General features: G+C 34.9%; 2 protein-coding genes and 1 long non-coding RNA gene across 6 annotated transcripts; all 3 read right to left on the reverse strand.

The window, feature by feature from the left end:
• Nucleotides 1-1,633: 1,633 nt before the first annotated feature.
• On the reverse strand, nucleotides 1,634-9,526 carry LOC130986176 (DEK domain-containing chromatin-associated protein 3). The gene is made up of 12 exons (XM_057909489.1): nucleotides 9,240-9,526; nucleotides 7,773-8,657; nucleotides 7,616-7,649; nucleotides 6,252-6,331; nucleotides 5,608-5,667; nucleotides 5,400-5,510; nucleotides 5,032-5,112; nucleotides 4,858-4,938; nucleotides 3,462-3,927; nucleotides 3,181-3,293; nucleotides 2,752-2,782; nucleotides 1,634-2,244 (listed from the first exon to the last, which is right to left on the reverse strand). Exons 2-12 carry the CDS (start codon nucleotides 8,601-8,603, stop codon nucleotides 2,075-2,077), a joined length of 2,058 nt encoding a protein of 685 aa, XP_057765472.1. The 5' UTR covers nucleotides 8,604-8,657; nucleotides 9,240-9,526; the 3' UTR covers nucleotides 1,634-2,074.
• A 4,008-nt stretch (nucleotides 9,527-13,534) lies between these two features.
• Nucleotides 13,535-14,803, reverse strand: LOC130986177 (uncharacterized). Its single transcript, XR_009089199.1, has 2 exons — nucleotides 14,387-14,803; nucleotides 13,535-14,091 (listed from the first exon to the last, which is right to left on the reverse strand). It is a non-coding gene; the product is annotated as an uncharacterized LOC130986177 (long non-coding RNA).
• Nucleotides 14,804-14,986: 183 nt separating this feature from the next.
• On the reverse strand, nucleotides 14,987-19,161 carry LOC130986179 (cysteine synthase 2). 4 transcript variants are annotated; one of them, XM_057909491.1, is made up of 7 exons: nucleotides 18,871-19,161; nucleotides 18,715-18,789; nucleotides 17,720-17,863; nucleotides 17,193-17,579; nucleotides 16,878-17,113; nucleotides 16,188-16,411; nucleotides 14,987-15,419 (listed from the first exon to the last, which is right to left on the reverse strand). In XM_057909491.1, the coding sequence occupies exons 1-7, from the start codon at nucleotides 19,072-19,074 to the stop codon at nucleotides 15,391-15,393; spliced, it is 1,299 nt and encodes a 432-aa protein (XP_057765474.1). In that variant the 5' UTR covers nucleotides 19,075-19,161; the 3' UTR covers nucleotides 14,987-15,390. The 4 variants fall into 4 exon arrangements, with proteins under 4 accessions (XP_057765474.1, XP_057765476.1, XP_057765473.1 ...); XM_057909493.1 differs by having other exon boundaries at nucleotides 18,866-19,139; XM_057909490.1 differs by having other exon boundaries at nucleotides 14,987-16,411.
• Nucleotides 19,162-27,561: the final 8,400 nt, after the last annotated feature.

Here is a 27,561-nt window from a genome sequence, read left to right on the forward strand (position 1 = left end):
ATACATCACCTTTTAATTTTGTTGCAAATTGCACACGGCGAAAATTCCGGCAACTCTTAAGTTTGACCGACGATGATATGGACAACCGCGTGGCTTTTTTTACACGCTGGCAAGCCACGTGAGCAAAACGACGTCGTTTTGATAATTTGAAGAATTAAAAAAAAATCTTTGCTTTTCCGACGAGCCACTCCAGAATCCGGCGAGCCACTCCAGAAACCACCGCAAACACCGTTTTTCCCCAAATTTACAGTACCCATCATTCATCATCCCCAAATTCAGAGCTTATTCCCAGTACCCATCATTCATCATCCTCAAATCTAAATTGGCGGCGGCGCGGAAATAGCAGCGCAGTGGCGACGGCTAGCCTCGATGGTAATCGGTGTGCGCGCGTCTTGTGGTGAGGAGGGCGGAGGCGAGCGGCGGTCGGCGACGAACTGGAGTGGTGGTGGTGAACTAAGGCACGTGGTGAACCCTAGTTCGTGCGCTGCCTCCACCCAGTTCGCGCCGCCTCACCTCCGCCATAACCACCACCACAAATCTCTAGATTTCCAAATAACTACCACCAAATCAGCAACTCCAGCGCCCACCTAGTCTCCCTCCCCCCTGCAATTCTGATTTGGGGGTTCGACAGAGCCCAAATTTCCCCAAACGAAGCTCGAAACAGAACCCCAAAATCTAAATCGATGGTGGTCGGTGCACGCGCGTCTTATGGTGAGGAGGGCGGAGGCGAGCGGCGGCCGGCGAGGAGGGAGGCGCTGGAGTGGTGGTGGTGAACTAAGGGAGGCGCTGGAGTGAGGAAGGCGGCGCTGGAGTGAGGGGGCGGCGACGAGGAGACAGCGCTGGAGTGAGGGAGGAGGCGCTAGAGTGAGGGAGAAGATGGATTAGGGCTGACTCACTCAAAACGATTTTTCCTTTTTTTTTTTAATTGATACTCACTCAAAACGACGTCATTTTGAATGCCGGTGAGTCCACATTTGAAAATTCCGGTGCCACATCAACACCGATCAAGGTGATGGTCAACGCGTGTGTAATTTGCAACAAAATTAAAAAGTAATGTATTATGGAGCTAATTTTAAAGGTGATGTGCAATATGCAAATTTGAAAATAGTTCATGTATTTTCCGACTATTTACCCTTTATTTATTTGTAAATTAGAAAGAACATTGGGTAAGAATAAAAGAATACCATTGTTTGTCCCACCGATTGGGCAATTTCAAAAGCTATACCCCAACACTTTTAAGTTTTTCTAATTTCAATCCCAACAGTTCTAAAATCTCTAAACTTAAAAGTTTTTGTAATTTCACCCCCGTAAAACCGATGCTGACGAAATCATGTAGAGAATAAAAAAGCAGGAACAATTCCAAATGAGCCAAAACATCAATTTGCACATTTGTCGTTTTATATTCGAAAAATTGTGAAACAAAATAAACAAAGCTGGTCGCTTTATGAAACGACACAGCTTTGCTCTTGCAGTTGCACTTGGGAACATCTTACTTGAATCTATGGGAACTCCATTTCCAAACAGCCTCAAATACATGTATTTTCAGATAGCCTCTCAAATGCTCGTGGAAAACAAAAGGTATAAACGAACTAAAATCGATATTCCAAGCAACATCAAGTACCCACAAAGACACTCATCGCAATTGGTGTGTATCACACATTAATTTAAAATATATATTTATCAATTTTCTTATATAAACATTCCACCTACCACTTGTGATACAAATATCTCAAATACATAGCATACCTAAGGAGTAAATGAATGGTCCAGTGAGGTATGGTACCTGAGAAAAGCACTTATAGAAGTTGGATCAGTAAAGGAGAATGGAAAAGAAAATCTACAACTTTGTGTGTGTATACTAATATTACATGACAGGCTGCAGCTTTACCTCTAGGAATAGCTAGGGTAGTAAGAGTTGGCCAGTAATAACAACTAACACTAAATTGCAGCTGCCTTCACCAAGCAAAATAAGATTATGCTAAATAGAGTAGCAGGAGAAAAATAAATTAAGGAGGAGAAAATGATGAAACTTTTTAACATGATAGGGTTATACTAGTATTTAGTAGCAAGGTTGCTAGACCTTCACACCTTGGGTGGAAGCCTTGTTTTTCTTCTCAGCATCACCGACACCATCATCTTCTTCCCCGTTCGCCTCATCAGCATCAGCTAGTTTTGTGAGCTCCTCCTGAATCATGAGCTTTACTGATGATTTTCTTGGTGCGAGGTCTGTATTGAATTGCTGGGCTGCAATGGTGATGAGGATTAAAATGATGTAAATAACAGATGAATTCATTTCCTAACATGACGGGACATTCAAAATGATCAATATACCAGATAATACAGATAGATTAGCCTAATAGAATAAAAGGGGTTTTGAGCCTTTTCTTCTCCCCTACCCGCCACAATGTAGAAATGTAAAAGACAACAAAACAATTTAATGAGAGCTGGCCTGCTTGGGTGACAGAGAGCAACAACTTTAATAGAGTAAACAAGACCTGCAGAACTAGGACTCTCATAATTAACTTCTCCCAAAATCATGTGATCTAGATATACCCAAAAAACACACGTAGACACACTAACATCCTCCCAAACATCCATATAAAAATCTAAAAGTAAAGCTACAGCTCTGTCTAGGCTGGCTTTGAACTTGGCATCTATATTCAGAAAGACATTAGAAAGGAACAGTGGAGGTGCAGGTAGAGTGAAAAAAATTAGTTGTCAGCTAGAAAATTAAAATAAAGGGAAACTTACCTAGTTGCTTCAGAATGTCAGTAAAGGTAGCCTGCAAGATACAAGTATAATGAGTGTGTTAAAGTCATCACAAAAATACAGATAAGGGAACAAAGAAAAAACAGTAAAAGAAAGAATGTTGTTCATACGTCAACATACACACTTTTGTGTAATGGAAAGATCATGCATGATCAAGCTGTAAACTGGAAATTACTAAAATTGGGTTTCATGTAACTTCCCAGAATTCTCATTTATCAGATGCATCATCGAGTTATACATGGCCAGGGGAAAGAAAAACCTGATCCAAAATCAAATCACAAGTGTAGAATAGAAATATCGCAGAACCAAAGGTTTTTAGTCTTTTAGTTTTAGTGCCACCTGACGACTACAATAGCATTCAACGGTAGAGTGCCTATTATAAAGCATGGATGGAAGTGTTCAGGGACTAACCGTATTGAAATCAACCTCCTTAAGGAGTTCACAAATTGCATCCCTGAGTTTATCATCGCTTGGCTTTAATTTCTCCTCATTGAGCTTATCTTTGACTTTGAGAACCTTCTTCCCTGCATTTGAACCAAAATAAAAGCACCTTCAGGAACTGCATGCAACTAAAGAACAGAAGGTGAATTAAAAGGGGGCTAATGTAAAGAATCAATTACAACAAAAGATCCGGTTAGAGATCTTGACCCTCACTATGCAATTGATAAAATGGGAGAAACCAAAACCCTCACCAGGGCTCTCCTTAACAGCTGACTTCTTCGGAGCTGACAACTTCTTGTCTGATTCATCTTTCTTCTTATTAGAAGGTTTCTTATCACTACTGTTACTAATGCTTTTTGATTTGGCAGTTACTTTTTTTGGCGGGGAGCTGGCCTTCTTAGAGGTTGTTGTTTTCTGGGATTTGGTTTTACTAACAGATCCTTTCTTTGCAGGAGACTTTGACAATCGTTGCTTCTGCTTTCCTTTGTCATCATCAGATTCCTTCTCAGATTCACTTTCTTTCTTCTCAGATTCACTTTCTTTCTCCTCGCTCACAGATTGTTCAGACATCTCATCCTCTGATCTTTCTGGAAAACCATTTACACCTTCCTCTTCATGTCCGTCATCTTTCTCTTCTGCTGATTCATCTTCTGACTCAGGAGGTGTGCCTTTTGCCTCAGCAGCCTTTTTAGAGGCACTGCCAGTTTTCTTATGACTCTGAAAATACCATACATAATAATATCAAATAATGCATGTATCCAGAATCTCCAAGAACATCAAAATTGATTACCAACTTGATTTTTTTTTATCAATCTAATTTCACATTCAGTAGCAAATTAGTAGCAGATACTGTTGACTTCCTTCTCCTGCTTAATTCGTTCTTTGGCTCAATAAGTTAATTTCTTTTGTACATTCTCCCCCTAAACCCTCTTCAACTTTTGTCAGATGGATTGATAATGTGGTTACCATTGAGATATAACCATCAAGCAAACTCCACATAAATTAACCATCTAAAGCATCTGACTATGAAATTGGCTGAAGTGCAGAGAGCCAAAAGGAAAAAAAAATAAGGGAAAGCAAAAGTTGGTGGTAATGGTGGTGGTGGTGGTGTTGGCCTCTTTTGCCCTTTCACTTTTGTTTTCATTTCATTTCCTATATTTTTCTTTTGAATCTGAACCTGTAGGCCTTTCCTTTCTCATTTTTATTCACTCTTAAGGACCAAATGCAAGAGTACAGAAATTGAGAAAACTCCGGACACTCAGGAAAAGATTAAAAATGTGTTGATTGCATGTAGAGACATACTTATGAAGCTGATATGAACATACGCTGCAGACAAAATTTGTGAAGTTCTACAGCACAAACTGTGAGTGAATGTCTAGCTCTCTCTCACGCGGCAGCTCAATATAATTAGATGTTACTATAGTACTTAAGCCTTAAACAAAGAGAAGAACCATTACATTCTATAGAAACTTGTAGATTGTCCAGAACGAACGAGAAATTTAGTGCAGACAATGCTGCAGATAATGTATAGTATCACTAATATCTTGTAAAAAGACAAGAAAATATATCAAATAAAGTTTAATTATACGAGTCCAACTTCAAAGAAAATTAAGGGAACAAACAATTAAATAACCTGAAAAAATATACCTTAGCTGAGCCTTTTGATGGCGTACTACTCCCAGACGACTTGCTTACCCTCTTTCTCTTTTTACCCTTACTTGATTGTTCCTTAAAATTGAAATTCGCATAAACAGGAGTTGGAAGAAATAAATGGTGAAATAGGAATGAAAGATTTATATAAAAAATTCACTAAGTTAAAACCTGCACTTTATCAGCAAGTAATTCGGAGGTTGTTGCATGAGGTTCCACCAAAAATTTCATCAACTTAGAAATAATATCTTCCTGAGAACAGAATAGCAGAAATTCAGTAACTCAATCCATCAGCAAACATTGTGGTAAAGATGCTCTATAGAAGGTTTTAAAAAAAAAAAAAAAGAGATGCTCTATAGAATCTAAATACAACTATGCAGGGTTTCCAACGCTCTAAATGATTAACAAGAAAAGGTCAGTAGTAAGTAGTAACACATTTTAACAAACCAGAATATAGACTAAGAAATGGGACCCAAACTAGCAATCTAGCATAGCTAAATTTATAACTTTTGGTCCTTAGCTGCTTGATATAAACCAACCTTCCTCGAATTAGCCTTGGAAATGGGTATATCAAGGACATCACAGAACTCCACCAGCTTCTCCTTGAAACACTTGTCGAGTTTCTCTTTGATTTTAGTCATTTGCTTTTCCTGATATCATGTTCATATGGAGCACATAAAGCTCAATGTATCAGTGGAGAACATGAGAAAGAGATGTTAAAAATTAAATAGTGAGTTTCATTTTCACCTCATTATCATTCCAAACAAATCCAGAGAATCTTGATATGTTGGTTTTGACTTGAGCAGCCTGCATAAACCAGAAAAGTACAAAAACAAAGAAATAATCCTGACTTTGTTTAACAGAGTCGGACAGTTGAGCCAACCACTGCAGGCAGACATTCATATACTTGCCAAAGACATCAACTTATCAAGTGCAAGAATTAGACAGGCTTACTATTATAGACCAAACAACAGGAATTGGAGTAAGATCTGTGAGCATGTCTGAACTGAGTTTCAAAACCAGCAAGAACAAGAAAACTAGCTTCTGAGGGAACCAGGATGGAAACATGAAATATACACCCTCAAGTATGAATCTACAGGTGATTAAATGTATTACTACTGGAGACTCTTATAGCGTTCAAAACAAAACCTGAGACTGAAATGCTACTTGAAATTAGGAAAGCAGCAAAAGTCTTAGCAGAATGGCTATGCTTTTTAACTCCAAAGTTAATAAGCCCAGAAATGCAGTTCACAAAAAGAGTACAGCTTAACCTAAATTTCTCAATATTAGGTTGTTTGAAGAGTATTAATCTAATTGGTAAGGAGAGACAACCATGGAACTAAGCGTTGTGAAGCTTAAATCCAGAATAAGATAAACTCTAAAAGCATTACCTTTCCTCTTCTTCCAAAAAGAATTGTATGCAACAACTTGAAAGTATCATCAGTCTTCTTTCTCGATAACTTGTATGCCACTGCAGCTCAGACATGAGACCAACTCCACTATTAGAGCATAGCTGGACATCATTTTGATATACAATAATAAAAAAGCTATTTTTAACATCACAAATGAAATTTCTAATTGAATTGCCAAGATCTGGTACGTGGGATACAGGAAGTCGAGCATTTACCAGTACTTCAAATAATAAATAAAAATAGTAAGGTTTAACACTCAAACACATGACTGCACTTTTTCATATATAGACACAAAAAAACATAAACAAAGTTTATATTTTCCAATTGCAACTTGACAATTTAAAAGAGACTTTCAAGTAATTAATTTTCAATATTTTATTATTATTTAATTGATGTCAAGATACAAGAATTTTCTGAACAATTTGCTAAGCAAATACGATAGCTATCACTCAGCATGAACATAATTGGAGAGTGTTGAGAACAAGTGGCAATTCCCAATATACGCTCACAGGATTGCAATAATTCCAATGTATCCCTGATATTTCAACCTATTATTTATTAATTCCAGTTATAGTTTCAAATGTCACCATGACCATTTCTCTGATGAACAAACATTCAGCTATTGCTGGAATAATAGAGTTGTTGCTAAACTTATATGTTCTTATATCTTCAATTGTGTTAACTGCAGCAAGATAAAACAAACAGAAGTTCCTTTGAAACCACAACAGATAAGCATTTCAAATATGAGTTATATTTATTCGAAAAAATAAAATGAGTCAAGTCTGATTATTCATTGGAGGCCAGTACTTATATCCATTTTTTCCTCCAAAGTCTTTGGATCCAATTCATACAGGCTCAAGATAGTATCATAGTAACTTCAGGTTGTTTCATCTGCAGATTCCACAAATTTGAAGAACCAGGAACACAGTGAAACACAACGAGAAGAGAACTATTGCTCGAAACAAAATGACCAAAAAATACAGAGAGGGGTAGACATCAGAGCCTCAAACATTTTCCATCAACTCACTAAAGTAAGGAAATAAAAAAATCCCATCTTCAATAAAAAAAATAAGTACACAATTTAGTAGTTGGAATGAAGTTATGCATCTTTTTGGTATGTATAGAATAAAATAGACCTTTACGCCCTGTAATTATGTTTCCTCAAAGAATAGCATGATGCCCCTACTTAATTTAGCTAACAAAATAGATCAAATAAAAAGAAGTATATACAAGAAAGTTCGGGAAAGAAATGCATCAGACCAACAGATTGTCGACAAGCTACGAAACACACACAACAAAGAGAGCAACCATGCATGCATGAAAGAGAATGTAAATGAATATACCATTTGGAATATCTTTTAGCGCAGTTCCACGACCCTGAAAGCAAAGCACTTTGTCAAAGTCTATCCATAAAACATGACTTTAGTTTTGTAATATACATCCAGCAGAACTTTTCTGCCAATGGGAGAAAACACCAAATTGAAAAACTATAACTGGCACCTTGGCAATATGGAACTCCCTAGCTGAATCCTTCTCGATTGTGGCTACCAATCTTTCCACAGATTTCCGCTCACGAATAGGACGATCAATTGTAGAAGCTGCAGGGGTTTTTGGCTCTTTGTCCTTTTTATCGACTGAGGCTCTTGTCTCCTCCTTTTTATGTGATGAGGTTTTAGGCTCTTTCACCTTTTTCTCATAGGGGGTTCTTGTTTCTTCCTCCTCTTTTTCTTTAGAAACCTTTTTATTATTTTTTTTCTGTCCAGCACTATTCTTTGTTCTCGAACGTTTCTTAGATTCTCTCTCTTTGCTAGGCTCCTCTTGATTTTCTTCCTCCTCTTTCACTCCATCAGCCTCCTCTTCAACCTTATCCTCATCCATCTTACCGGTTTCTTCCTCAGCACTCTCCCCCCTTTCCTCATAATTGATTTCCTCCTTTTCAACTGCTGCTGCAGTGTCTTTCTTTTCTCTGTCCTCTGCCGTTTCTTCCTTTTCTCTATCCACTGCTGTTTCTTCCTTTTCTCTGCCCCCTGCTGTTTCCTCATTTTCTCTAGCTGCTGCTGTTTCTTCCTTTTCTCTGTCCGGTGCAGTTTCTTCCTTTCCCTCTTTTGCAGCATTTTCATCAATTTCCTCGCATTTGCTGACATCATCTTTGTCCACATCCATATTCTGAGCCTCAATCTTCCCATCATCATGTTTATCTACTTCCATTTCTTTTACTCCATCATGATGCTCTCCTTTCTTATCCATAATTGTCTCAGCTTCACCCTCCACCTCAGCATTTCCATTTGCAACAGACTCAGGATTCTCAGATATCACATCTCCCTCTCCCATAACAGCTACGACTCAAGTGCAAGATCTCAGAGAAGCCCACGTTCCCAAAGCAAACTGCATATTAATAAAAATTTATTTTTTTGTACCATCAGTGATAGCATATATTCATGAAAACACAAAATGGTGATAAGTCATCAATAATTGACATAATAAGTATGGCATTTGATACACCAAAAGCAAAGTCAACAGATATTACATGGCAATAAAGCCCCATCACTAATAAATATATAAATAAATAAAAAAGGAACGCTGCATGCTATGACCAGGAGAGGAGATTGGACAGCCATGGACGATTGGAATGAAAAAGTCCTTTATTTTACAGACATTTACCCCTCTAACAAAGTGCATATCCTGGCTGCTTTCAAACAAAGAAATTAGCATGCCCTAACAAGATCTACAAGATCACTAACACCGTAACTACCTAATCAAAACTGAAAGAAACAAAAAAACTACATTCAACATGAAAGGAGAGTAAAAAATAATCCAAGGATCGAAATTCATCAGGCACTAAACAAAGCCCTAAGTGCAAAGTTGCTAAATTCAACCTCAATTTCACTAAGAGAGCTGATAAAAACAGACTGCAGTTCCCATAACTGAAAGAGTAATGGAGAAAGACCAGAATTAAGTTAAGCTTACAGATATCAAAGGCTAGATTCGAAGATAGGAAAGCTTCTTCGGAAGCTCAGTGTGAGACTGAAACGATTTTACAGGTATTTTCTTCTCTCTCCCTCTAAAATTTCTGTTTCAAAGGTACCCACAACTTCCATGGTTGGGGCTGGCCTTTTATATCGCGGACACCAAATTCGGATTTTAAATCCAGTTTAATGCCATGTCGGATCGTGAAGCCAGACACTCGGCGGGATTCTAAAACTTGACATGTCTTTGACGGCTGAGATTGGTATTTGCAGTGATGGACGGATGAGATTGCTTATTCTTTTGAATGTGAGCTGATCTGGATTCGGTTGACCTTCACAAACTGCTATTTTCCTCATTTATTATTGGGCTTAAATGGGCCTAAGGCCTGCCCCCGTAGTATTTTAATGGAAAACTGTTGCTGCCAAAATAAATAAATAAAATTCATATTTTCCAATACTTATTATAAGTCCGGCTAACCAGAGCCGGGGGGGCTAGAGCCCCCTCCCAAATTTTGAGTTTTTTTTTTTTTTTAAATAATTTTGTTTTATAAAAGAGTATTTGGTTATTATATTCTCTCATATATACTTAATTTAAGGATAATTTTGTTTTTTAAAACTATATGATCTATGAAATATTGTTTGTTATTATTACTATTATACTTGTCTTTTAATAAAAAATGCCTAATATGTATGAAATGCTAAAAAAAATTATAATGTATTGAAACTAATTTGTAATATATAGAAAATATATAATCTATGGACATGTTGTTTGTTATTATTATTATTATGCTTGCCTTTTAATAAAAAATGTCTTAAATATACGGAATTTCCAAAAAAAGTTTTGTGATATATTGAAACTATATAATCTATGAAAATATTGTTCGTTATTATTAGTATTATGCTCGTATTTTAATTAAAAAAAATACCTTAAATATACTGAATGCCCAAAAAAAAATTCTCGGGGGCTACCGCCCCCGAACCCCCGTACAGGTTCAGCCCCCCCCAAACTAAATTCCTGGCTCCGTCCCTGCGGCTAACGTCAGGGAGAGCGGGTCGAGTTACTCCATCCACGACTCGTCATATATTTAATTGTTTGGTACAATATTTAGTGAGATTTTTTAAGAACCATCCATATATTTTATGAGCTACACGATTCGCCGATCACTTCATATGGAAAATGCCATGCAAGAAACCTTCTCTCACCGCTTGTAAGATATCACAATCATCATCCGGGAGGAAACGTCGCTCGTCATCTGGGTTGGCCATTGTCCAGGAGGATAGAGAACCAAAGATACAAAAATTCTTTTTTTTTTTTTTTTGGATAAATTACCACAAAAACTCTCTTTTTATTTATTATCAATATCGCGTGAGTATATATCTTTTTTTTCTTTTTCTTAACTGTATAAAAAAATTAAAAAAAAAGTTATAACAGTTAGAAGTTATAAATAAAATTATTTTCTTAATTCTCCCTCTTGTTCTTTTCACATTTTATTGTTTTTATTCTATTTTTCTAATTATAGAATATGGCATAAATATATCATTTGCAGCGCATCAAACATATTGTTTTGCTTGATGCATTACAAGAGAATGCTTTAAATATTTAAATTTTGTGATTTTCAACTTAGTGAACGTTCATAATTATGTATGACATAGTGTGAATTAATTTTAATTATTTTTTTACTATTTATTTAACTATAGCAATTCTCGTGTATCGCATGGGATAACAATATTAGTAATAATAAATAAATTTTAAAAAAAGAGTTTTTTTTCGTCTTTTGTTCTCTCTTCTCCCGCAAATTTTCATGTATTATTTTTCTCTCTCTTCTTCTACCAATTTCCTCTATCTTCAATTCTCCTTTTTTTATTTTGATTCTTTTCTATTGATTCATGAAAACTATGCAATACGCACTTAAATTAAAGATTGTGGCAAGATCTTTAATATAATATAAAAATCATCAAAAATGAATTTAAAATGAATACGTTATCAATAAAAAAAATTAAAATATTTTATTTTCTTTCTCTTCATTAAAATTTTAAAGCTTTTTTTCTCCTTCCTAATAATGTTAAACATACAAATTTCTTTTCTCTTTGTTTTCTTTTTTATATTAATTTGTTTTTTATTTATATATATTTTTATTATAAATTGTGTTAATATATAAGAATAGCCACTTTTATATAGTAAAAATAAATTTTACCCACTAATATAAAAAGTTAAAAAAATACCCACATTTACCATTTTACCCTTATATATATAATTTTTACAAATACCCACGAATTCACAACCAAAATAAATTTTGGTTATGAATTCAAGCTTTAAAACTCGAATTCACAACTGAATAACAAGTATTGGTTGTGAATTCAAGTTTTAAAGTTTGAATTCACAACTATAAATAGTGTTAGTTGTGAATTCACAACCTACGCTATTTCAAGTTGTGAATTCACAACCGATAAAACTTGAATTCACAACCAATATTTTTTCAAGTTGTAAATTCACAACCAATAAAACATGAATTCACAATCAACATTATTTCAATTGTGAATTCACAACCAACGCCGATAATTCAGTTGTGAATTCAAGAACATTTGTACAAAATTGCGCGATTTTCATCAATTTCTTTGTTACTTATATTTTTTTCCGATTAAATTCAAATTGAATTCAACTTTTCCTCAAATTTCTCTTCTAAATGGCATATAATCGAATCTGCTATTCAATTTCGGACTCACCAATTGATTGGAGAAAATTGAAAGAAGAAGAGGGGATAGCTTCAAATTTAGCCTAAATTCCAACATAAGCGAATTCGTTCACACAAATGCAAGAAAATGGCAACAAACTCTGGTTCAAAATCTAAATTCAATTCTGATAGCATCAAATCTGCATCTCGAGAAGAAAAGGCCAAACTCCGGCGATGAATTCCTCACCCAAACTCCGACGGTGCACCACATCACCTGCAACATCCTCGATGGCGCTGCCATCAGTCTCCGCCCTCGACCGCTGCGAGATCTACGTCTGGCGCAACACCTTCCGCCACCGTCGTACTCCAGCTCGTCGTGCAGCTACTGGCCGAAGAAGAGAAAGAAAGGGGGAGCGAGAGAGAGAGACAGAGAGGAGAGAGCGAGAGTTTTATAAAATATGAAGCAGTCGGCCCCGTCACGCCGCCGTTCCTCGACCGGAAGGCCGTCGACGCCGACCAGCCGCTGACCAGCTTCAACTTCGATCCGGCGGTGCTCCGCCGTCCGCCGACGCTGATCGGGGAGGAGGACAGCCTGGAGCAGCGGAGGAAGCCGATCGCCACCGCAGTCCTCGGCCTCAGCAAGCTCCAGATCGAGAAGAGAGAGAGAGAGAGAGAGAGAGAGAGAGAGAGAGAAGAGTGCGTAGCGTGCAGAGAGAGAAAGAAAAAATGAGAGAATGAGAGGAGGCTAGGGTTTGCCCATTTATATAGAAGGGCAATTTAGTCCTTTAACACAAAAAGTGGGTATTTTTTTATGTTTTTATTTGAGTGGGTAAAATTTATTTTTACTATATAAAAGTGGCTATTTTCAAAATCCACTCTTATAAATTTATAATAACGTTTAATGTAATTAAGAAGTGACTCTTTAATTTTAAAAATAAAATTTGAAAAGGTAGAATTTATGTTAATTTTAATGTAAATTTATAGATGAATAACTAATTATATATCTAAAGAACAGAATTTCTTATTTAGTTTCAATTTATCTTTTTTCAATTAAATTTAACTTTAGATTGACATTTATATATATTTAAAATAAAATATGTTCTACGTTTTCTTTATAATTTAACTATATAATAATATACAATGCTCATTAAATTTAATACTTCAGTATACTCACTAAGTTGATAGTCGATATCTATATATAATGCCCACACAATTTTTCAATGAGTTATTTCCTCATCAAATGATGACAATTTCGTAATTTTTAACAATTAGGCCTAAATAAATTACCATTACATCTAATCGGATTCAGATGTGAAGCTCTGAACAAATGAGACACCCATAATTAGATATCGTTATATATTTAGAAACTAAATGAAATTCAATAATATGATATGAAATGAATTTGCTTTAATAACCAGTCGTTCCTCGTGATTGCACCATTTGGGTGCATATTTTAAGGGCAAAGCAGAAGTAGAAAAATAAAATAAAACAATACCAAAATATATCACGCCATTAGACTTCAAGTGAAAATATCTAAAAAAGGAGTAGTTCACTTCGAACACCTAACCTAACGAAGGAGAAATAGGAAAAATTACAAACGTGGTAAGTAAAATTGATCCGTTAATGTAGAAATCCATAATATTCATTTTCTCCACAATATTACAAACGAAGGAGAAATAGGAAAAATTACACTAGAAGAGTGTAACATACAACTTATAATGAATGAAAAAAAAAAGTATTAATGAAAGAAACTGAAGAAACAATTCAGTTTATACAGTTTACGACAAGAGTGTCACCTAATTTTTTAAGTATGGATTCCCAGTCGAGTGAAAATCAAGTAGCAATATTTTCACAGGGTGAAACTGAGCCCATCGAAAGATCAATCTCAATCAAATTATCATCCATATCTGAAAGCAATTCTGCCTCTTCATTTTCTGATAGAGGTATTTCAATGAGATAGTCTTCTTCCTCCACATCCTCTAATCCCAATTCCTCACATAAATTCAAAATCGAACTGCGCTCTAAATTTTTTGGCCCCAACGAAAATTTTTGGTCTTCCAAAAATATCAAATTAGGCTCAAACAAACTCTCTCCATTTTGCAACCTTTTCTTGGTGGTAGCCTCTTGTTCGAGCAGCTTTTTTGGTTGTACCATTCTCTCATATTCATTGCTTGACATTTTCTTGCACACAAAAACGATGTTCACAAATAGGAAACAAGAGGCCACTAATTCGGAGCTAAGAGAGAAGTGGACATAGAAAGTTGAAAGAAGTGCAACAAATAGTAAGGAGGCTCGGAAGAAACTAAGTATGATTGATGTAAGAGGATAATGATATACTATCATTTTCTCAAAATCAAGTAAAAAGTGAACGTTTTTCAGTCATTTAAGATTTCTGCTGATGAAAAGTGCTCATTTTTTTTCAAGACATTGTAAAGAAACTAAAAAAAACACTACTTTGATAACCACTAAGACTTACTAATTTTTGGAGCTTCACAAAAGTTGTGACGTTTCTGCAATAGAAGGAGATGAAATTTCATTCCATCTGAAAATGTATCATGTGTTTGTTCTGATTCTGCAAAGATGGTGAATACAGATACTGAAACTTAAAAGAATTCCTTTTCTGTGGAGAGATAGAAGTGAGTGATAATAATGAGTAATGATAGCCCACTTTGGTTTGTCTCCAACTAGGATTGCAGAATTCATTATAATGTTGTCACATCCTATTTGTAATCATGCGTCGCCCCACTCTTATTGAAGCACATTATTGTCTGCAAGAAAATCTAATAAAAATTACAAATATTCTCTTCTATGAGGGGTATATAGCATATATAGTCTTTTTAAAAAAATTGAATCTCGTTTGATCACGACAAATTGCTAAAACTTTGAAATTCATTTTATCCAACTTTACAAAGTGATGATCAACTGTAAATCTTAATAACCTAAGGATAAAAAATATTAATTCATATTTTATATCTTAAAGGAGTTTTTATTTTAGTTTATACACATATATATTCAACATTGCACCAACCAGATCTAAAAAAAAAAACAAAAAAAACATTGCACCAACCAAAAAGCATTTTTAAGTATTTTGTGCTTTACTCCTTAATCCAATAACCCTAATATTATTTTTAAATGTTCTCATAAACTGTTACATTTGATGATTCATGCAAAAATCTCTTACAAAAAGTGATGAAATAGAATTCTCTTCTTGATGAAATAGAAGAGCAACTTACATTGCAAACCTAACTCATTTTGGTGCTACTAAACAACTCCATTCATCAAATATCAGAGCCTGACTAAGAGGAAATGAGATCACAAATCAATGATGAACGAAGAAAGATGCATTGCAGCTTGCCAGTTCTAGTCATATTCCAGTTGCAGAAGCTTCTTTTCTTCATCCATAGCAGTATCAGCTGGACTTTTCCAAATTCCGTTGTTTGAGATTCATCAAGAGCCTTCGCCTTTTCTGACGTTCGTCCTTCACATCTGTGGCTCATTTATATCCTTTTCTGGAAAGGAGAGAAAGTTTGCAAAAGATAAGTTGACATGCACTTTAATATCATTAGCTGCATTTTCAAACTCCTATTCTCTAGGAGATGGAATCATTCAGTGTGACAATATATCAAGCATGATTTAGAATGCATTCAGATAAATTAGACAAAGATATTTAAAGACCACACCCCCTGCAGCACTCTAGTTGATTAAGGCTCAAGGAATGGATGCCAAATGGTCATAAGATTTAAGCAGCAAAATAGGGCAAACTAGCCTGAAAATCTCACATGCCCAGCCTGTTTCCATTATCCAAATTAAGTGAAGTTAATTTTTTCTTAGTGCTTCGATCTCAGAGGATGATGGCTTAAGTCTGCATATAAAACACGACTTTTTTCTATAATTTCTTTCTGATTCACTTTATAATTTGAGAGAAGGGGGAACCTTTACTAGACTTGAAACTATTCCAGAAATCCAACCTCAGAACTCAGCATATAGAAGGGTCGACCTTCTGAGAATCTACTAGTTCGTATTTAAGATTTTTTACACGACTTTCTTGTCCTTTATTTGGTGTGTGTTTTTCTTCTTCTTTTATCAATTCTCCAGTTTCATATCTACACTAGGGAGGCAGGGAAGAGGGAGAAGTGCAATAGATCTTTCATGAGAAAAAATGTTATGTGATTATAACTATTTTAAGATGTCTAAAACTGGAAATTCCATCATGCATCATTCACTATAAGTCGATAAAAGAAGAAAACAAATACATTGAAATTCATTGAAATTCTCACCAGAACTGATACCAAGGAACTCCAATCCAGAAGCTGAAGGCGTCAGCCCATACTGGGCCAAATATTCGGCATTGTAAAACTTACTCAAATGCCTCATACCACTGTCGCATAAAATTGTTATGATGGTGTGACCAGGGCCCATTTGTTGTGCCACTCTGACAGCTCCAACACAGTTCATTGCTGAAGAACTACCAAGAAACAGCCCGTCGTTCTTCAATACATACCTTACAGGAAAATAACAGATGGAGCTCCAATCAGTGTCACAGTTCCAAAGGAGTGGTGTTTAAGGAATAAACTTTCACCGAGAAGCTGCAGCCTATCAGGATACATTACTAGTACCTTCCAATTATGGTATATCAATCAATGGCTTTCTGGCCTTGCTATTACCTGTTTTCTAGTGTCCAATTATGGTTTATTGCATGAACAAGTAGTGATATTTCACGACCAATATTTAGGACCAATTATGCCTGCTCGCTGACTGTTTTGCATAATGGAAGGCATGAAATGGTCCAAGTATTGGCATTTTCACAACAACAGTTATAAAAATCATAAGTATGTTTTACTTAACCCCTCGGTGACTTGCAGTCTTGCAGATAAGAGGAATGAGCATTAGCATTCATCAATGACGTATTACATATAAACAAAATTTCAACAACATTTGATGCAGGGAAAAGGAAAGATTAGACTAACCTAGACATCTCAACAGCTTCTTTATCCGAGCCACGAAAAGCCCCATCAAGTACTGCAAGTTTGAAATTTTCTGTCAGTCTGTTAATTCCAATTCCTTCAGTGATCGTATCGAAAGGGTTTTTTAACCTCCGTCCTTCAGCTTCTTCTCTCGTGTACATCACTCCTCTCGTCACCTTGTTGAACAGACCAGAACCAGGTGGATCGACTAGAAAGCACTTGATAGAGGAATCTTTCTCCTGTTGATTATGCGAAAGAAGGTTACACACTATTTCAGTAATGTCAACGTAGAGATTCTACAATTCTGCAGTCAACGACCTTCAGATACCGAGAGACTCCAGCGACAGTGCCACCAGTACCAGCAGCTGCAACAAACGCATCCAATTTACCACCAACTTGTTCCCAAATCTCAGGTCCAGTTCCCTCATGGTGAGCCCTGAAATTGGCAAGGTTCTCGAATTGATCTGCAAAAAAACCACCTTTGCAGTTGGTTAAGTACTTTGAACTATTCGTTTCAAAGGCCGCATCAGTGTCATTAAGCTGATTGATATTGTTGTCAATTTCGCTCAAATCTTGGTACTTTGAGGCTAGTTCGTTTGCCTCGTGTGCTCTTCTCCTTGCAATATTGACAAAGTGATCTTTGTGGGTGATTGAAACAGGCCTAACTCTTTCCACAGTGGCACCAAGAGCTTCCAGGATTTGAGACTGCAAAACGACACGAAAGATTAAAGAAAAATATACTGAAAGATTAGTTCAAGAAGAGCAACTGTATGAACTTGTGCAAGGAAGAAATTGCGCCAAATAACGAAGAAAGTGGAACGTTTATTTCAACATAATCAATATACCTTCTCGATAGCAGCATCATCCGGGATAACTACATGGCAACTGCATCCAAAAGCAGGAGCCACGGTTGCAAGACTGATGGCTGTGCTTCCAGCACTGCCTTCAGTGACCACTCCTCCAGGAGATAGAGCTCCACATTCCAGAGCCTGCAAATGAAACAGATTACAGAACTATGATAAACTATAAAATAGATTCAGTTGGCCGAAAATTCTAAAGCATTATGATACAGCTTGCAGCAACCTATTGTAATTATCGGAAAATGAAAACATTTTTCTTGGAAAACCCTATCTAATAAAAACAAAGAGAGAGACAGGACGAATAGAAGGATGAATCAGAACCTAAGGAACCATTTTCATTGGCATTCAAAAGTGTTTAGTTTTCATACATATTGCAAGATATTTTTCAAGCTTATAAGAAGTTATATCTTATTACAAGCTGTTTGAGTGTCTGGGCGATTAAGCTCACAAGATGATAATTTTGACAAAATTGTAATTACCATGATTAAGATAGAGGTTTTATACAATAAATGATATTTTTCTTATACAAAGAAAAGGTTAGGGTTCCTTAGTTTCATAAAACGAGCTTATAGCTCCCAACATCTTATTTCGGGATCAATACGATACCTTTTCAGTAAGTTGCCTAAACATATTTGAAATTATTGTTAGCTCAAAAACATCTTATATGAGTTTCATAGAGTATAGATCACCCAAACAACCCTCTTAGAGGCTGCAAGCATAACACAATCAAAAATGGTATTAATTCCTAAATACTTCAGTTCCGAAATATCATAATAATAAAAAGCAGCAGCACGTCTATCACAATAGAATCCCCCCCCCCCCGCCCACCCCCCCACCCCCAAAAAAAAATCCTATTAAAAAAGGAAGTTGACAAGCATTTTTCTTCGGGGAGGTAGTACACAAATAAAAGCTCACAGAATAATCAAGAACATCTAAAAAAGAATTGCAGAAAATTCCAAAAGGAGAACTAAGTAACCTACCTCTTGGATAATTTTCAGTGCCACTCTATCTTTGACGCTACCTCCAGGATTCAAAAACTCCGCTTTCCCCAAAATCTGCCCAGCAGAGAGAGAGAGGTCAATTAACAAAGCATCTAAGGGAAAGGGGGAAGAAGATAAGTAAAAAAATCACCTCACCTCGCATCCAGTGGCGTCGGAGAGGCTGTCGATCCTGATGAGAGGAGTGTTGCCAATGGCGGCGACGACACCCTTTTTGACTGCGGCCTTTCTGCTCCTAGGTTTTAAGCGAGACTTAGTGTTATGTATAATTATGTAGGAGAGGAGACCGATGAGAGAGAGAGCAGTAACGGCGGCGCCGGCAGTTCTCGCGAGCGCCACCATCGCGGGTACCGCCCAACAAACGGTCGGCTGTATTTGTATTTCCTCACTACCAGTGAGAAGGCCTCAAATTTGCAATTGGGTTGGGCTCGCACAAAATAATCATAGTAGGGCCCAAATACAAATCAAATACTCTCTCCGTCCCACGAATCATGAGTCACTTTCCTTTTTCGGTCGTCCCACGAATCTTGAGTCATTTCTTTTTTTGACAAAAAAATTCTCCTTTATTCATTTTTTCACTTTTTCACCTACCACACTTAACACACTAAATATTACTCTCTTCGTCCCATTAAAGTTGACCACATTCTTTTCGGCACGGAGATTAAGAAATTGAGTGTGACCTACCAAAATTATTGAGTTAATTAAGATTTCTTCTTCCTGCCCATCGGCCACCACCATCTGCCGACATCTCCACAAGGAAGCACCATGCGCCGCCGACCCTTCCTGCTCCGACCATCGCACACCACATTCCGACCACCACCACCTTTCATCTGCCTCTGGAAACCACCACCAAAACACCAACGTGTCACTCCTTTCTCCAAACATCAATGCGCCGCCCCAGCCCTACACCACCAACAACCGGCGGTTTCTCGTTCATCTCCATAGGCGACCATCGTCGTCGACATCCCCAAACCACAAACCAGACCACAAAAATCTTCAAGAAATCTCAAATCGCAAACAAATCCCACAAACAGCGCCGGATTCAGAGGAGAGCTTAGGGCTCCGAATTTACAAAGAAGAACAAAAACGGGGGAGATGGAGGTGAAGGAGAGAGGGAGTGAGAAAAGACGAGGGAGTGGGAGGAGAAGGGGAGGGACAGCGGCCGGCCGGCGCTACTGTGGGCCGCCGGAGAAGAAGAAAGAAGGGAGAGATTTTGGGTCTGTGCGTGTGTTGTGTGTGTTTTTATTTAAAGAGGGTTTAGGTTTAATTAAAAAATTAAATTAAATTAAATTAAATTAATTGGACTTAATTAAATTAAATGTTTCCATTTTAAGAAAGTGGCCAATAATAATGGGACAGACCAAAAAGAAAATGTGGCCAACTTTAATGGGATGGAGGGAGTATTTTCTTAATTCTCGTGTCGAAAAGAATTGACTTAAGATTTGCGGGACAGAGGAAATACTATACATTTTTTTTTCAAAAGGGAAAATAGTCTAAAACGTCTCAGCGTTGTATAAATTTCAAAAATGTTGTGCGTGCGTTGTTAGAGGCTTTAATGCTTAAAAGTCAAATGTCTTATGCTCGAATTCACAGTAACGTGATCTTTAATTTTTTTTTATCTAATACTCCCTCCGTCCCGGCCAAGACGCTACATTTGCTCTTCGGCACGGGATTTAAGGAGTTGTAGATTAATGTTTTAAGTGTGTAGTAATAAAGTGATAAAGTATGAGAGAGAAAGTAATATAAAGTAAGAAAGAGAAGGTAATAAAGTGATAAAGTAGGAGAGAGAAGGTAATAAAGTGATAAAGTAGGAGAGAGAATGTAATAAAAAAATACTTAATTAGTGTTAATTAAGTGTTTAAATTCCTTATTTTTGCCAAATATAGAAATGTAGCATCTTTGTTGGGACGGCCCAAAAAGGAATATGTAGCATCTTGGGCGGGACGGAGGGAGTAATTAATTTATCAAAAAAAATTCCAACCACTAAAAAGTTGCAATTTTGTACTTAACTTTTGCCTAAAATCTCAAAGAATTCTCAATGTTTAAAGAATTGTATTTTTTTTTTTTGTTTTCTCTTTTTGATGTAACAAATACTCCATTCGTCCCATTATAAATGTCCTATTTTCTATAATGGGATGTCTCATTCTTTTTTGGCAATATATTATCTCTCTATACCTAATATTTAAATAATTTTCACCAATCCACTTTATCTACTTATACATTTTTTAATCTATGTGCCCAAAAGTAATGAGACATTTGTAATGGGACGGATGAAGTATCAAAGAATTAAAAGAAAGCAATAAATAACACTAAAATTTATGGGGTTCGATCATAATGATCTACATCCACAAGAAGTTGACGGGGTTTTCACTATATTTGGTGAGTTATTATATTTTACACTACAAAAAAACGCCGGAATACCGGCGAAATTACCGGCGGCGAACTTCCCGTCGGTAATTACCGGCGGCCCAACGACGACAAAATAAGGCGGGTCGTTTGTTTTTTTTACCGGCGGCATTGTCGCCGCCGCTAATTACCGGCGGCTCGCCGCCGGTATTTATAAACAATTTAATTTAACTTTAAATTTATATACATATGCAGATTACCGGCGGTATTGCCGTCGATAATTAGCGGCGGCAAAATGCCGCCGGTAATTCTGCAATTAAATATCAGCCCAGATCCCCTTTTCACGCAGACTTCTCCTCAACCCCCCTCTCTGCCGCGCCTCCCAGCCCCAGTCGCCGCCTCGCCCGACCCCCAGCCGCCGCCGCCGAGCCACCGCCGCCGTCGGCCAGCCACCCCTGCAGGTCTTATTTCTCTCTCTTTCTCTTTATCTCTCACTTTCACATCTCATTTTCCTTCTTTAACATTTCAGTTGAACGATGCCGCTGCCGACGCCGCCATCGCCACCGCTCCACCGCCGACCACTACCGTACGCTTTCGTTCTCGTTATTTGATTTATTTATTAATTATTTTATTAGATTAAAATTAATATTAATTAGATTAATTTTAATTTATTTATAATATTTGAAGTATGATTAATTAATTTTAAATTTTTTTTACTACTCCCTCCGTCCACTAATTGTTGGCCTACTTGCCTTTTTGGTCCGTCCACCAATTAATGTCCTATCTATTTTGGGTAAGTTTATATTCATATTTTAATCAAAATTGTGGGTCCCTTTAATAAATTGTGGCCTAATTGCATTGACTTTAATAAATTGTGGGTCCCTTTCTCCACTCAACTAATAAAAATACAATTTTTTCTTAAAACCCGTGTTTTGCCTCTTAGGCCAACAATTAGTGGACGGAGGGAGTATTATTTTGTTAGAATCTAATTAATGTTAATTTGATTAATTTTAATTAATTTATAATATGTGAAGTATGATTAATTTTAATTAGTTAAATTAATTTTAAATTTGTTTTTACAATCTAATTAATAATTTGTTGGAGTTAGATTAATTTTAAATTAAAGTTTGATTAATTATAAAGCATGATTAATTTTAAGTATGAATTTGTTAGAGATTTATTTATGTTAAATAATTTTGTTAAATGAAGTATGATTAATTGAATTTTAAGTATGCTAGTATGTGTTTATCATGAAATGATATGATATTATATATTGTGGGATAGATTTAATCAATTTCTTAAGGATCTTCTCCCTTTGGGATAGAAATTGATTATTTCTTAAGGATCTTCTCCCAACAAATGATTGTTTTAAATTTAATTACTTTATTTTTTATTGCTTTATATGTATTGTATTATTGAATTAGACTTTAATGAATTAATAGGTACTATATATCAATAATACGAGTGTTCTGTACTGGTGACCATTCGAAAGGAACTTCAAAGTTAAGCGTGCTTGACTTAGAGCACAACTAAGATGGTGACCGACTGAGAAATTCGTCTAACTTATGAAATAAATAAATAAATAAAAATAAATAATTAATTAATTAAATTTCAAAAAAATTACCGGCGGCATAATGCCGCCGGTAATTAGCGGCGGCATTTTGCCGCCGGTAATGAAATAGTCTCCGGCAGGTATTCACCGCCGTCGTTCGGTGAATATTGCCGGCGGTAAAAACGCCGCCGATAATGTGCCGGCAGGTCTCCGCCGTTCACCGGCGAATTATAACGGCGGTACCGACCGCCGGTAATTACCGGCGGCGTGTTTTGCCGCCGGTAATTGTGTTACCGACGAGAAATTTACCGGCGGCCGCCTCGCCATTACCGACGGCAAACGCCGTCGGTAATCCTATGTTTTTTTGTAGTGTTATATGGTTAGAAATGAAAAGAGAATCCTCTAAAATACTTATAAGAACCCACCCTATTTATAAGCTATAAAGTAAATTTGGATCCTAAAGCCCATTAATTCAAATAATTGGGCCTAAGTCTTGTTACATTAGTATTTATTATACCAATCCCAAAGAGATGTGCATAATATTGTCCTCATCAACTTTGAACTCATTTGTGTAAGAAATTTTTGTCGGCGAGTGTGACTTTAAAGGTATCTTAAAAGTATTCTACAAGTTTTACATAATATTATCAACATTAAATTCAAAAAATTGAAAAATCTTCATGATTTGATCATTAGATCTCTATTTTCGGTGGTGCCTTCAGTCTGTCAGCGTCACTTAAATTATTTTGTGTAATAAATTTTTGCCAGTTGCATGTGTGTGGCACTAGAGTTATTTTAAAAACATTCTACAAGTTCTTGTAAAAGTGAGTATATTAAAATTTTTAACATATTGATTAAAGATCACAAAACATGTGTAGAAAATCTTTCCATCCATGTAAACTTTTACTCTATCATAAGAAATTAAGAACTATAGCTCTTTCTTCCATCTAACCCTTTAAAAGATTCATAACTTAGCGTAGATCCTCCAAAAGAGTATATATGTGCGATTTCTAAACCATATCTCTTTTAGGGAATTTTTAGATTGATAATGTAACTAATGTTATATTATTGCAAGAAAAAAAAAAGTACAAAATGTCATTCCCATAAAATACAGTAAAACCAGAAAAAACATAGACGATGGTAATTAGATTTGAATAGAATGAATGCAGGGTTTAAGGCACATCACATGACAAGAAGTGGTCGGTCATGGGATGGAATATCTTTTCAATATTATGCCCCCACCAACTCTCTCAATAAATTACACACCACTAAGTGACACCCAATCTATTCAAACTTGCACTCCCTTTTATTCCTCTCCCTCTCTCTCATTTTGTACTGTACAAATCCTCCAAAATCGCTCACTGCAATTCCATTTTTTAATTAATGCCACAAATTCTTGGAATATCATATATTGAACCTATCTCACTCTAGAAAAATTAATTTTCTTTTGAACTCATGATGTTATTGTAGTGATTAATTGGGTTCACGGTTCACCTACATTTTGGTTTTTTATATGTTTACTTCATTAGAGATTGTGTTGCGTCCATCTATACACCTTACATCTGACTCAATTAAATTTAATTAGAACATATTAGTTTGTTTTTATTATTTATTAATTATAATTATAATCAAATTAGAATGGTTTCGTTAAAGTTTAGACATTACATTCAAATTCAAACAAAAGCTACCAACAGAAATCTAATAACGCAAAAATAAAAATCCTAACCGACGATAAAGATGATCGACAAAAGCAGAGTTAAGGTCAAAATGAAAATTATCCTGATTTGACTCACTTGTAACGAAAAAAGGTAAAACGTAAAAGGTAAAAATTTAGATTCACCCCTCATATCGCTGTCACAGTCTGTACTATTACTCTCATTTGGTAAGCCAGATTTTACGATGGGCATTTTGGGGAAACTGGCTTTTGAAGTTCCTAAAAATAAATAACCCATGAAAAAAGTGAACCCCAAATCTCTATCTCTTACAATAGATATTCGTAGCCTACAAAAGACTTGTTCCCCAGAGAATCTCTGCCCAGTGAGAGCGAGAGGGAGAGTTTTCGAGTTTTCTCATGGAAATCCCGGAGAAGCTTCTCGAGTACAAATTCCACATCCTCTCAGCCTTAGGATTCAGCATCGTAATCCTTTCTTTCTGCTATCTCGCGCCTAATTTTCTCGATATTTTGAACTACTTCTGGCCGCTTCTCGTCTCGACGGCGCTATTTCTCGTCGCAATCGTCGTTTTCGGCCGGATTTCCCCGCCGGTTTCGGAAACTTCCGGCGAGAAAGCCGGCGAAGGGTTGTTGGATTACGTGGCTAGCGAGCCGGAGCACATACAGCACCTCTTGGAAGAAATAAGAGAAGAAACTGTGACGGCGCATTAACGCCGTTATGTATCGTAGACAGGCTCTGCATTGTAAATCTGCGGAATAATAATATTGTTATTAATTCCTGGGATTTGAGTTACTAATTTTTTTGGATCCTCTTCTTTTGGGCGAGATTTAATTTCGAGTCATTTTCCGCTTTCGTAATGTGTAATTATTGGTTTTTATTTGCATCATATGCGGTCACTTCAAATTTAGGCGACGCCGATAGCGACGAGAGCATATACAGCTTTTATAAATTGATTTACTTTTTATACAGTATTTGTTATCGCTGAACTTATTATTACTAATATTTCAAATTAGTACGCCATCTTACAATTACACCTCATATACTATCTTGTATTAAGATGTGTATTGAATGTTTTTTCATGAATCAAATTTGATGATGTTTATAAAATAATTAAAATATAAAAAAAAAACTAAAAGAAAAAGATATTGGAATAAATTGGTGGAAGAAGAAAGGGATAAAGGAGGGAAAAAACTCATTTTTTATGTATATTATATAGATTATTAATAATTATTAAATTTCTAATTTACTTTGTTTGTTATAAAATATAATTATTATATTTATTATTTAAAATGAAATAATTTATTTTCAAAAGAAAATAATCAATATTTTGAATATAAATATAAATTTTAAAAAAATTGTATAGATTTGATTGAATTTATGAGTCTCAAAGTATTCGATAAATAAAGTAAGGGATTCAACTCGATACTAAACAAAGTTCGTCTCATTAAGAATTTAAAAAAAAATTTAGTATGGGAAAATTACACTTTTAACAAAACAACTTCAATTTTTATGCTAAAAATGAGTTAAGATCAAGTCCTTACAGCTATCTTCATATCAAAACAATGTTATTTTAATGCTACTCATTTTAAATTTCTTTTTGTAAAAGTGTAACTAAGCTTTCGACAAATCATGTTGGACTGTTGTTGTCAAAAATCAAATCTAAGATATAATTGTTAAAAATTTGATATTTCGTATTTTTTTTAATTTTTTTTAATTGGAATATAATTATGAAAACATCAATAGTCCAAGTATTAAATGGTAATTTATCTTTCAATAATAATAAATCTATGCTAATATAAAAATTGTCTTGAGTATAAAATATAAATTGTCTATTATATCCATATTACACATTTAATTTTAAAGGTAACTAGTATGTCCATTCGTTCATGTTTGCATCGACGATTACGAACATCAAATTAAATGACACATTTCAATAGATAAATATAAATATTAAACAAAATAAATATATAAATAAATAAATAATATATTTTTATATAAAATAAAATAATTCATATCAATTACTCAATAAAATCTTGAATTTGAAAATGAGAATTTTCATTAAATGTGTGCGTGTGTTGGCCAAGTGGTACGGGGTTAATGCCTATGGCCAAAGGTCTTGGGTTCGAGTCCCTTGTGGTGCAGCCTTTAAATTTTTTTATTTAATACTGTTAATTTATAAAATAAAAAAAAAGATTATAGTTATTAAATAAATTTTAAAAATATTTGATAATGACAATTAACATTACGCATTATTATTATAGAGTGTTACACATCATAATAAATAAATAAATATTTTCATACACAAATATAAATAAAAAGTTTTAAAATTTTAATGAAGAGAGAGAAAATAAAATATTTTAAATTCATTTTTGATAATTTTTATAATATTAAATTTAAGATGCATATCGAATATTTTATCATGAATCAAATTTGACTATGTTTAGAAAATAATTAAAATATAAAAAATAAAATGAAAAAATAGTATAAAAAAATGGTGGGAGAAGAGAGAGAAAAAGAAAGGGAAGAAATGGAGTGAAAAAAACTCCTCTTTTATGGAGTACTAGTACGACCACTCGTGTGATGCACGACGAAATCGAAATTAAATAATATTTTAAATAAATAAATAAAAATATTAAATATAATCAAAATATAAACAAATACAACAAAATATGATTTAAAAATAAAATACCAATTATTCAATAAAATCCCGAATTTAAAAATGTAATTTTTAACTATGTATAAAGTGTAATGATAACTATAGTCATTAAATAATTTTAAATTATTTGATAATATTATTTCTTGTAATGAATGAAAATGAGTATACACATTATTATTATTATTATTATTATTATTATTATTATTATTATTATTATTATTATTATTATAGAGTACTCCACACAATAATAAATAAATAAATATTTTCATACACAAACATAAATAAAAAAAGTTGTACAATTTTAACAAACAAAAAGAAAATAAAATATTTTAAAATTTTAATAACCTATTCGTTTTAAATTCATTTTTGATAAAAAAAATTTACCATATTAAAGATCTTATTACGAACTTAAACTTAATATGCATATTGAATATTTATTCATAAATCAAATTTGACGATATTTAGAAAATAATTAAAATTATATAAAAATATAGAAAAAAAACAGTGAAAAAATTGATGGGAGAAGAGAGAGGAAAAATTTGGAGGGATAAAACTCCTCTTTTATATATTATATAGATGTTATATATAGATTGTGTAAATTATAT

Source organism: Salvia miltiorrhiza, chromosome 5 (genome assembly GCF_028751815.1).
Source record: "Salvia miltiorrhiza cultivar Shanhuang (shh) chromosome 5, IMPLAD_Smil_shh, whole genome shotgun sequence".
In the NCBI taxonomy this organism is placed as follows: Eukaryota; Viridiplantae; Streptophyta; class Magnoliopsida; order Lamiales; family Lamiaceae; genus Salvia; species Salvia miltiorrhiza.

Excerpts from the sequence above, each read along its gene's own strand:
- LOC130986176 (XM_057909489.1), bottom strand. The coding sequence starts at position 8,603 with ATGGGAGAGGGAGATGTGATATCTGAGAATCCTGAGTCTGTTGCAAAT. Across the intron at positions 6,332-7,615 it reads GCTAAAAGATATTCCAAATG|TGGCATACAAGTTATCGAGA; the intron begins GTATATTCATTT and ends TCTGAGCTGCAG. Across the intron at positions 5,668-6,251 it reads TTTTTGGAAGAAGAGGAAAG|GCTGCTCAAGTCAAAACCAA; the intron begins GTAATGCTTTTA and ends TGGTTTATGCAG.
- LOC130986179 (XM_057909490.1), bottom strand. The coding sequence starts at position 19,074 with ATGGTGGCGCTCGCGAGAACTGCCGGCGCCGCCGTTACTGCTCTCTCT. Across the intron at positions 18,790-18,870 it reads CCGACGCCACTGGATGCGAG|ATTTTGGGGAAAGCGGAGTT; the intron begins GTGAGGTGATTT and ends TCTGCTGGGCAG. Across the intron at positions 17,114-17,192 it reads GAGTCTCTCGGTATCTGAAG|GAGAAAGATTCCTCTATCAA; the intron begins GTCGTTGACTGC and ends CATAATCAACAG.